Source organism: Cebus imitator, unplaced genomic scaffold (genome assembly GCF_001604975.1).
Source record: "Cebus imitator isolate Cc_AM_T3 unplaced genomic scaffold, Cebus_imitator-1.0 Scaffold529, whole genome shotgun sequence".
NCBI lineage: Eukaryota > Metazoa > Chordata > Mammalia > Primates > Cebidae > Cebus > Cebus imitator.
The window spans coordinates 531,259-543,030 of record NW_016107844.1 but is presented as its reverse complement, the minus strand read 5'-3'; the positions used below and the strand labels follow the sequence as shown (position 1 = coordinate 543,030).

At 46.4% G+C, this 11,772-nt stretch overlaps 1 protein-coding gene across 1 annotated transcript in view; it reads left to right on the top strand.

Moving 5' to 3' along the window:
* Nucleotides 1–9,554: 9,554 nt before the first annotated feature.
* The window catches only part of LSG1 (large 60S subunit nuclear export GTPase 1), a 32,638-nt gene continuing 30,420 nt past the window's right edge, over nucleotides 9,555–11,772 (top strand). Inside the window, exon 1 of the mRNA XM_017514623.2 lies at nucleotides 9,555–9,953. Within this exon, the coding sequence (XP_017370112.1) occupies nucleotides 9,855–9,953 (99 nt within the window). The 5' untranslated portion in view covers nucleotides 9,555–9,854. The remainder of the gene's footprint in view (nucleotides 9,954–11,772) is intronic.

The following is an 11,772-nucleotide window of genomic DNA, read 5'->3' as shown; positions in this document are numbered from 1 at the left end:
TATTTTATTTATTTATTTATTTATTTTTTTTGAGACGGAGTCTTGTTCCATTGCCCAGGCTGGAGTGCGTGATCTTGGCTCACTGCAACCTCCTCCTGCCAAGTTCTAGTGATTCTCCTGCCTCTGCCTCCTGAGTAGCTGGAATTACAGGCACCACTCACCATAGCCAGCTAATTTTTTGCACTCCCAGGCTGGCGTGCAATGGCGCGATCTTGGCTCACAGCAAGCTCTGCCTCCCGCGTTCAAGTGATTCTCCTGCCTCAGCCTCCTGGGTAGCTGGGATTACAGGCGCACTGCCATGTCTGGCTAATTTTTGTATGTTTTTACTAGAGACAAGGTTTCACTATGTTGGCCAGGCTGGTCTTGAACTCCTGACCTTGTTGATCCACCTGCCTTGGCCTCCCAAAGTGCTGGGATTACAGGTATGAGCCACCACTCGTGGCCTTTTTTGTTGTTGTTGTTATTTTTAGCAGAGACGAGGTTTCACCATGTTGGCCAGGCTGGTCTTGAACTCCTGACCTCAAGTGATCCACCTGCCTCAGCCACCGGAAGTGCTAGGATTACAGCCGTGATATTGTCTTTATATATATTATTATATATTATAATATTATAATATTGTCTTTATTGTAATATATAATATTATAATATTGTCTTTAACTCTCTGCCCACCCCCTACTAGACTACAGGCTCCTTTTGGGTGGTGTCTATATTGTATTCACTCTTTGTATCCCCAACTTCTAGCATAATGCTGGCCACCAAATTAATGTGTGGCAAATATTTGTAGAATGAACTTAACTATGTGTTTATTTCTGTTTTTTTTTTTTTTTATTCAGCACAATACTGCCAGTGAGTATTTATTTCAAAGTCATGGGACTGTCACGAACAGACTGTCAGAACTAGAAGAGCCTTATCTGGAAGGCCCTTCGAGATCATCTAGTCAACCTCCCCTGACTTTCCAAATGAGGAAACTGACGGCCTGACAGCGCATGTGCATGGCCATAAGGTAATTTAGGGACCACGCCAAGATGAGGACTCATGTGGCCTGAATCTCAATCCAGGGCCCTTTCCTGTGGCTAAAAGTAAAGCCGAAAACTTTTAAACACATAAGTGTAGAACCCACGTCCTTCCTTCGCTCCCCCTCTAGGAAGAGCAGCTTTGGGGCCCACAGGTTCATTTGATGACCCCAACAGGAGCAGCCCTACCAGCCAAACATACTTCTCTCTGTGACTTGATTGAGTGGTCACTCGTTGGGTACCTTAATCAAAAGGGCACTTTGCCAATGGCTCTCACTGCCCCTAAAGACGTTAGAGTCAAGCAGGACTGTCACAGGCCTCCCCCAGTGAGATGGGGCTCTATGGTGCTTGAGATCACACTTGGGTCTCGGAACGTCTGGCAGCCCATTTCCCATTGCAGGCAGAATAACCTGTAGTCAAACAAGTTATTCTGACCAGACCCGGGCCCTCTTTAGGAAGGAAGAGGACTTCATGCTAAGCCTGGAAGGATGGGCAGATTGCTGTGGATGCAGATAGGAGAGAGCAGTTCAGAGGAAGGAAATGGCTCACGCAGAAGGGAGTTCGTGTTGAACATCAAACAACTGGGCAAGAGGAGGGAACGCAAAAGTACTGAGCCCCTACTGTTCGTCACACACTGTGCTAAGTCAGATCCGTCCAAATGTCTCATGCACCTAAGAGTGTTGTTAGCTCCGTGCTAGTCTCTTTTTTACAGAGGGAAAGGACCATGGCTTGGAGGAGTTAAGAAATTTGCCCACTGGGCACAGTGGCTCACCCCTGTAATCCCAGCACTTTCGGAGGCTGAGGCAGGCGGATCACGAGGTCAGGAGTTTGAGACCAGCCTGGCCAACATGGGGAAAGCAGATCTCTACTAAAAATACAAAAATTAGCCAGGTGTGGTGGCAGGCACCTGTAATCCCAGCTACTCGGGAGGCTGAGGCAGGAGAACTGCTTGAACATGGGAGGTGGAGGTTGCAGTGAGCCAGGATCACACCACTGCACTCCAGCCTGGGCGACAGAGCAAGACTCAGTCTTGAGAAAAAAAAAAAAAAAAAGAAAAAGAAATTTGCCCAAGATCCCCAAGGCCTATGTTCTTTGTGTTTGGGTCAGGCCAGGGTCCGACTCCTGATGTCCCTGAATGGCAGGCAGAGGCATCTCATAAGCTGTGGTGAGTCACTGGAGGCAGTAGAGCAGGGACCTGCCATGATGAGAGCCAAGGCTTAGGTACACAGATTGGCAAAGAAGTAATCCAGACCCCACCCCAAGCCCTGACTAACTGAGGGACCCCGAGCACGCTGTTGCCGTTCTCTCCCTTTTGGGAACTAATCAAATTCTCATTCATTTCTAAGATCACAGAAAAGCTGTATGAATTTCCTGCAGCAGCCGTAACAGATGACCATAAATGGGGTGGCTTAAAACCACAATGTATTCTCTTCCTGTTTGGAGGTTACAAGAAGGCAGCATCTTTCCTTGCATCTTACCAGCTCCTGATGGTTGCCTGTCATCGTTGGTGGTGTTTTTTTGACATGTCGCTCCAATCTCTGCCTCTGGAATCACATGGCCTCTCCCTCTGTGTCTTCTGTGTATGCAGCCAAATGTTTCTCTTTCTAAAATAGTAGTTATTGGCTTAGGGCCCTCCTAATCCAGTGTGAGTTCATCTTCACTTGATTACATCTGCAGACACCCTTTTCCGAACCTGGTACGGTGGCTCGTGCCTGTAATCCCAATATTCAGGAGGCCCAGGCAGAAGGGTCATCTGAGCCCAGGAGTTTGGGAACAAGCCTGCACCACACAGTGAAACCCCATCTCAAAAAAAAGACCTTTTTCCAAATAAAAGCACATCCACAAGTAGGGGTTAGGTCTCACTCTGTCACTCAGGCTGTAGTGCAGTGGCGCAATCACAGCTCATCACAGCCTCAACCTCCCACGCTCAAGTGATCCTCCCACCTCAGCCTCCCAAGTAGCTGGAACACAGGCACACACCACCACACCCAGCTAATTTTTTTTTTTTTTTTTTACTTTTTTGTAGAGATGGGGGTCTCACTATGTTGCCCAGCCTGGTCTCAAACTGCTGGGCTCAAGTCATCCTCCCACCTCAGCCTCCCAAAATGCTGGCATTGCAGGCATGAGCCACCAGGCCTTTTTTTTTTTTTTTTTTTTTTTGAGACAGAGTCTCACTCTCACTCTGAAACCCAGGCTGAAGTGCAGTGGTATGATCTTGGCTCACTGCAACCTCCACCTCCTGGGTTCTAGCAATTCTCCTGTCTCAGCCTCCCAGGTACCTGGGACTACAGGCACACACTACTACACCGGCTAATTTTTTTTATTTTAGTAGAGACAGAGTTTCACCATGTTACCCAGGCTGGTCTCAAACTCCTGAGCTCAGGCAATCCACCTGCCTTGGCCTCTCAAAGTGCTAAGATTACAGGCATGAGCCACCATACCTGGCCTGAACATCTTTTTAAGGGACTTCATTAACTCAAAACAGAAGCTGTGTTTCCAACAAAGCTCACTGAAAATAAATATATATAAAAGACAAAAGATTAAAACAGAGCCCATGGCAGGAAATTGCAGGAGTGACAGAGGAGCAATAGACAAGTCAGAGGTCTACAAACTCTGGAGGTCACCCTGTGACCAAAGCTCCCGGAAATGTCCTCACCATGCGTCTTGTCTTGGAGCCTGTCCTTTCATGGGCTGCTTGTGTGGGATCTTGGACAAGGCCCAGGCAGAAATGCAAGGGCACTAGAAGGAAGCCAAGAGCAGTGAAACCATGAGCCTTACAAGTGAGCCTTCTCCTCAGTGCCACCAAAGGCAGGGACCAGTAAAGACTGGTTTGTCCCCTCTGAAGATGGAAGGAGGAGAAATCATTAACCCCTGCATGATTAAGTTTAAAGCAGAAGCTATGGATCTTTTCTTCAGTGATATTTTTAACATTTCCATTTGTATTGGTAGTCTTTGTGACTACCATGTTACATGTTTCTCCCCATGTTACATGGTGAAGGCATCACCCGGCTTTTGCCAACCTTGGCACCCATTCTGAGAGCATCACTGTTCCCTTGCTGTTTCAGACACTGGGATGAGGCAAGGAACAGCATAAAGAGGAAGAGAACCCACCAGGGTAAGGGCTCTGTACAGCACCTTAGCAGTTCTTTATTTCAACGCCCACTTTGAGGCATGAACCTGACTTAGAACATCTGACACTGATTATCTGACTTTTGCTTGAATACCTCTGATGGCAGGGAGCTCACTGCCTTACTAAGCTGTCCATTACATCTCTGAGCCACTCTGATTGTAAGAAGTCTCCAACACATTGAACGTAAAATTGTAACCCTGTGGTTTCCATCCATTTGTTCTGGTTGTTCTTGCCTTGTGTCTTCTCAGAACGGTCTTCTCTCCCTTACCTATGACGGTCCTCCACACAAATGGCAGTGGTTCCCACGCACCTCCGGAGTCCCCCCTCCGTAGGCTGGCCACATTTCTATCAGCTTTTCCTCACACAACATAGCTTTGCATTCCATCACCATCCAGGTTTACATGCATATATTAGTATATTTATTATGGTGATTTAAGGAGACCGATCACTTTTTCAAACAAAAAGTAAAATCCTAGTGGTCAGATGCCCTCTTAATGGAGTAAGGTCTACCTGGTGCTGTAGTTCATGACTTGAGCTATTTAACCCTGGCTGAGTCTCTCTGTTAGGCTGATCACCACTAAAGTGTAAGGTCTTCAGGGCAGGGAGTTTGTCCAGTGCTGAAGCTTCAGAGTCCTGCGATGAATGAGTGAATGAATGAGTGAGTGAATGAATGAATGAATGGGAGAAACCTAGGACTTTCCATTTGCAGATTTTAGAGTTGGTTATTATTCATACTACTTCTAGCCTCCTTTATATTACTTTGCTTAACTGTTTTGGGCCTCCATTTCTAGACCTAAAAATGCAGTAAAATAACAATACCCTTTCTCACTTGACGGTCAAGTGGGAAAAGTAATTGCAAAGTCATCTGTGAATAAAAGCCACTAGATATTCCGAACATAACACGAGTTGAGAAAAAGTTCATGGGTTCAAATACAGTGTACGTAGGATCTTGTATCCTGTGTCACCAAAGCAAGAAATCTTTTACACTTCTTTTTTTTTTTTTGAGACAGAGTCTCGCACCATCGCCAGGCGCCAGACTGGAGTGCAGTGGCGTGATCTTGGCTCACTGCAACCTCCACCTCCTGGGTTCAAGCAATTCTCCTGCCTCAGTGTCTCGAGTAGCTGGGACTACAGGTGCACGCCACCACGCCCAGCTAATTTTTGTATTTTTTGTAGAGATGGGGTTTCACCATGTTGGCCAGGATGGTCTCGATCTCTTGACCTTGTGATCCGCCCACCTTGGCCTCCCAAAGTGCTGGGATTATCGGCGTGAGCCACCGTGCCCGTGCCTGGCAAAAAGACTTTTAAAAGTCTGCTGAATTATTGAAACTCATGTGAGAATCCACCCAGTTTCAACAGGGATAAACTGAGAATGGCAGATAATCAGAGGGAGTTTCCCTACTGATTCAATTACGCGCTACAGAGGCTGCCAGACTTCAGTTTTCACAACTCTCAGCCTTATGCAAACTGCTTTAATGTCCTTTGAGAAGGAGGTGATGTATCGTATGGAAAAGAAGGAGAGAGACCAGGCTGCAAGCTCGCCTTGGAACGACTTTTCTGCCACCAACACATTTTCCGCCAAGGCGTGAAAGGAAAAACAAAACAGAAACCAACCCACTCTTTCCTCTCCTTCCTCCCAACAGATGTGGAGCCCAGAGGCACAGCAGTGTGGACTTAGAGAGCTGAAAGCAACTCCAAAGTTTGTTGCTGGGTGTGGGTTTCAGAGCTTGCAACTACGTTTGTTCAGACGTGGTGGAAATCGAGCATTATGCAACACTATGAATAGGGAACACTCCCTGTGTCGCTATTTAGAAACTGGATGCCAGGCTTCCAATCCCCAAATCAACACAGCCTCCTCCAGGAGCCAGCTTTTCAGAGAATCCTGGCTTTAACAGAAGTGCTCAGCTACGTGGGGAATCAGAAGGATCTGACTCATCTTCCAGACACAAGCCTGGTGGGTGAGAGTTTCTGCTGGTGTTAGAAAGTTTGCTAGGTAGGGTTGTTCCTGAAGTGTGTGGGCAAAATGGCTTCTGCAGTTGGAGGGCAGGGACCTGGCCTGATTTATCTTTGCAACCCCCTCACTTGGGCAGCAGCCAGGACCTTGCTCCACCCTTCATCACCGCCATCGTCACTCCCCCGACAATCTTACTTCGTTCCTTTTAATCTGGGTCCGATGATCTTGTCTCATCAACACCCTCGATTCCCTTCCTCCTTGTCCTTCTCACTGAAAAATTTTCCAGCTGGGTTCTCACCTTCATTGCTTAGTTGTTAGGGGAAAAAAATGTGTTCAGCTGTGCTAGTTGGTACCCCACAAATTACTGGTAATGACCTTGCGGCATTTTCTCGTTGGCTACCTCTCCAGGAGAGGAATTGTTATTAGCCCCATTAACCAGATAAGAAGACTGAGACTCAATTGTCTGTCATTGGTAGATTTTCATAACGTCTTGGGAGAAATATTAGAATTATGTATGCTTTTCTTGTCAGCTAGGAATAGTTGCTGCTAATTAAATCTGGATAACGTTTTGACTCCTCACCATACCTGATTATCACTTTGGTTTAATTGGTCGAGATTTTTTTTTTTTTTTTGAGACAAAGTTTTACTCTTGTTGCCCAGGCTGGAGTGCAGTGGTGCGATCTGGGTTCACTGCAACCTCTGTTTCCCGGGTTCAAGCAATTCTCCTGCCTCAGCCTCCCGTGTAGCTGGGATTACAGGCACCCGCCACCACGCCTGGCTAATTTTTGTATTTTTAATAGAGAGAGGGCTTACCATGTTGGCCAGGCTGGTCTCGAACTCCTGAGCTCATGTGACTCACCTGCCTCAGCCTCCCAAAGTGTTGGGATTTCAAGTGTGAGCCAGCATGCCTGGCCTTATTTGGTCAAGATTTTTTAAGCCCTTAGAAAAGTGACAATAGAAAACCTAAGTGTTTATTTTCTCAGAAATCTTTGGAGGTGACACAATCAGGAAAAGGAAACTAGGGTGAAATCCCAAGTTCCTGGCTGAATGAGCTCTAGGAATGAGATAGTGAGTTTCTTTATATCATCTCCTAGTATTATTATTAAACCACGAAATCCACCTAATCTTACTTCATGAGTTAGTTTGATCTTCAGCCACTTAGCTGTGTAGAGAATACCAGGAGCTGTCTGCTAATTCTATTCAATCTTACTTCTGGAGATTATGTGCAGGGATTTTAAAGATACACTGTTTCTAAACTGGGAAACAGGAGCAATCCTGTTCAGATGCATTTGTTTGCTCATCTGTGAGCACTGCCTTCTCAAACCATTGCCAACCACTCCACAGCTTGTCAGCAGTCCCCTAGGGCACTTCCCAAAAGTCACTTCAATTCAGTAAGAAGGGCGAGGTGTAGCAAACAGAGGGCTTGGCAGGGAAATCAGAAATGGGTGGGAGTCTGGACCCAGTTTCGCCTGATGCTAACTTGCTATGACTGACCTTTAGCCAGTCCACTTCTGTGTCTTCATTTGCACAAAAAAGGAATGGACAACTCTTGCTACTCAGAGTGTGACCCAGGGACCAGTAGCATGGGTATCACCTGGAAGCTTGTTAGAAACAGAGCCGCAGGCCTCACCCCAGACCTTATGAATCAGAATCTGCATGTTAACAAGATTCCCAGGGGATCCATGGGCACAATAAAGTGTGAGAAGCCCTGGATTAAATGGATTCTTGACCCTATGACTTATTTTATTTCTTTTTGGCTGTTGTTTTGATATGTAAAAATGGTATATTATTTATGTTGTATAGCATGATGTTTTGATATGTGTGTACATTGTGGAATGGCTAAATCAAGCCGTGCTAGGTAATACATGCATTACCTTGAGCCTATGATTTAAAAATACATGTTTGGCTGGGTGCGGTGGCTCACGCCTGTAATGCTAGCACTTTGGGAGGCCGAGGCAGTGGGATTGCCTGAGGTCAGGAGTTTGAGACCAGCCTGGCTAACATGGCGAAACCCTGTCTCTACTAAAAATACAAAAGTTAGCCAGGTGCGGTGGCCCACATGTGTAATCCCAGCTACTGAGAAGGCTGTGGCAGGAGAATTGCTTGAACCCAGAAGGCAGAGGTTGCAGTGAGCTGAAATCATGCCATTGCACTCCAGCCTGGGCAACAAAAAAATAAAAATAAAAATACATATTAACAATTCTCATTCCCCCTCTCCCCAGGAGTGTACAGGCTAGTGACAAGACTTGGGTTTGATTCCTGACACTGCACGCACTCAATCTATGACCTGCTCAAGCTGCTTTCTCCAGATCAATGAGAATGTCGAAACTGACTTTATATTCCCATTATAGGGAAATTGGACATTAAAGTGAGGAACAAAAGCCCAGGCCTCTAGGAGTGGAGCTGGCTGACTGTTTTCACTTTCATTTTAATTCTTTTTTTTTTTTTTGAGACAGAGTTTCACTCACGTTACCCAGGCTGGAGTGCAATGGCGCGATCTCGGGTCACCGCAACCTCCGCCTCCTGGGTTCAGGCAATTCTCCTGCCTCAGCCTCCTGAGTAGCTGGGATTACAGGCACGCACCACCATGCCCAGCTAATTTTTTGTAGTTTTAGTAGAGACGGGGTTTCACTATGTTGACCAGGATGGTCTCGATCTCTTGACCTCGTGATCCACCCGCCTTGGCCTCCCAAAGTGCTGGGATTACAGGCTTGAGCCACCGCGCCCGGCACTTTCATTTTAATTCTTACTATTATTTAAAAAAAACTTTGAGACGTAGTTTCACTCTTGTTGCCCAGGCTGAAGTGCAATGGCGTGATCTCGGCTCACCGCCGCCTCCGCCTCCCGGGTTCAAGCGATTCTCCTGCCTCAGCCTCCCGAGTAGCTGGGATTACAGGCATGCGCCACCACGCCCGGCTAATTTTGTATTTTTAGTAGAGACGGGGGTGGGGGGCTGGGTTTCACCATGTTGGCCAGGCTGGTCTCGAACGCCTGACCTCAGGTGATCCGCCCGCCTCCGTCTCCCCAAGTGCTGGGATTACAGGCGTGAGCCACCGCGCCCAGTCCATTGTAATGAAATTGTAACTAGAACTGTTTAAACACTTTTTTATTTGAAATAAAGCGTAAGTCACTTCCTGTTGGCTTTCTTTACAACCTTGCCAAGCTCTAGAAATATTATTCAGCCTCTCATTCCAAATTCACATCCAGGTGAAGACTTTTCTCTCCAGTTCGCAGCTGGGGACGGATAGGTAAACAAAAAATTAGTTGCTGGGCTGGACCTCGGAGAGACCACACCTTAGAACGCCAGCTGAAAACCAGCGCTGGGAAACGCCCCCGTCCTAGCGCCACCGAAACACTCTTCCTCCGAGACTCCGCCTCCTCCTGACGGAAGCCGCGGGAGGCGGAGCTAGTGCCGCGAATAGGAACCCCCATGCTTCCCTGGCGCTTCAGTTTCTTGCCGGACGCTAAATCCCGACGCACAAATCGAGAATGGACCATTCTTTTAACTCATCCAAACTCGAGATATTCGCCAGGAAATCCACAGAAAAGTTCCAGAAGCATCTTTTCATTTATATTCTATAATACTGGCAAGCTCAAGACGTAAAAGAGCACTTTAGGATAAGTCATTCTGCTTTCCCCTGTCAACTTTGAGCCTGAACTACTTGGGCTCGCTTATCGTCACTTCCGGTAATCAAACTGTGAATTCCGGAAACTGCACGCGCCGAGCGGGGAGGGTTCTTGCGGCGGTTGTGCTGCCATGGGGCGGAGGAGAGCCCCGGCCGGTGGGTCGCTGGGACGGGCCCTTATGCGCCATCAGACTCAGCGGAGCCGAAGCCATCGTCACACTGACTCCTGGGTAAGACAGATCATGTCATCTGTCACCATGTTTTCTGTCTAGCCTGAGTGTTGCAAAATTCCGGGTCAAAAGTCAGATAAGTTTTCCTGGATGGACGCCTCAGCCGGGTTTGAAAGGATGAGTTGGAGTTTTTTCGAGGCCGAGTAGCAGGTTCTCCTCCTCCTGGCAAGGTCCAGAACACAAAGGTAGAAAGAAGCAACTTGAAAGGAGGGTTAGTGTGGTGATGAGGCGGGGAGTGAGAGAGGCGTGGAGTGAGAATGTGAAGACTCTTCAATGCCAGAATGTGTTGAGTACGTTTGAGTTTTGTCCTAGAAGCCACTGGAGTGCTTGGAATTTTCTGAGCAGGAAAAAGACAAAACGTATTTTTATATTAATTTGTTCAAAGAGTGGATCTTCCAGAACCGATTGGTTACTGCCAGAAGTACAAAATTCAGATCCTTGCCTCACCCCTGCGAAGCACTCCCTAGTGGTTTAGCTCAAAGATAAATCATTCATTTCTCTGGTGTGACAGGACCTAATATTTTACTAGATTACAGAAGGAGCTTTAAACAATGATTGAAGTGATTTGGCTTGTGTTAATCATTCTGGTCGTTATTTTCACCATTCATTCCCCCAGGAATGAATGAGAATGTATTGAGTTCTAAGATCGTGTACTAAAATATGTCCCTGGAGTTAACTAACCATGTGCCACTGTCACACCAGCTGATTTTCATCCATGTAGTCTGCAGAGTAAACAGCATAGAGTGCTTATCGGTATTCATCAGGTCAGAGTTGGTCTGGACATTAGATTACTGGTAACTTTTATTAGTTTTGAAGCAACTTGTTATTAATGAAGTCTTTTAGGAAATAGTGGGAAGATTGAACTTGTATTCTAAAGAATTGGACCCTAATCCTTATTTTGGCTGATTCTATCACTACCTAAACTTTTGGCCCTTAATATTTATTCATACGTCATTCATTCATTTTTAGAGACAAGGTCATCACACTCTGTCACCCCAGCTAGAGTGCCAGGGGTGTGATCACAACTCACCAACTCACCACAGTTTCAAACTTCTGGGCACAAATAATCCCCCTGCCTCAGTCTCTGAGTAGCTGGCATTACAGGTGCACACCACCAGGCCTGTTTTTTTAGAGACAGGGTCTTGATGTGTTTCCCAGGCTGGTCTCAAACTCCTGGCCTCAAGCAATCTTCCTGCCTCAGCCTCCTGAGGAGCTGGGATTACAGGCAGAAGCCACCACGCCTGGCAATTTTTTTATTTGTACCTATACTAAGTATATAACTTAGGGTGATGTTTATTAAACTCTGGGTTGTGTCTGGAAATCAATTTAGTGGTTTGCAACTAGCTTTTTTGTTTTTATTTTTTCCCCAGCAAGATAGAGAAATATCAGAGTGTGTTACATGTAATCGGGTATGGTTTCAGTATTCTTTATTGCCCAGGCTGGAGGGCAGTGGTGTGATCTCAGTTACCACAACCTCTGCCTCCCAGGTTCAAGTGATTCTCCTGCCTCAGCCTCCTGAGTAGCTGGAATTACAAGCTTGTACCGCCACGCCCAGCTAATTTCTTTGGATTTTTAATGGAGATGGGGTTTTATCATGTTGGCTAGGCTGGTCTTGAACTCCTGGCCTCAGGTGATCCACCCACCTCGGCCTCCCAAAGTTCAGGGATTACAGGCACCAGCCACCATGCCTGGCCTGTTTCAGTATTATTTTGTTTCCATTTTACTATACTGAAGGTACTTGAATGTTTGTATCACTGTATGTACATGTACATACACCTTTGGGTCACTATGTAAAATGTATTTCTTTTTTTTTTTTTTT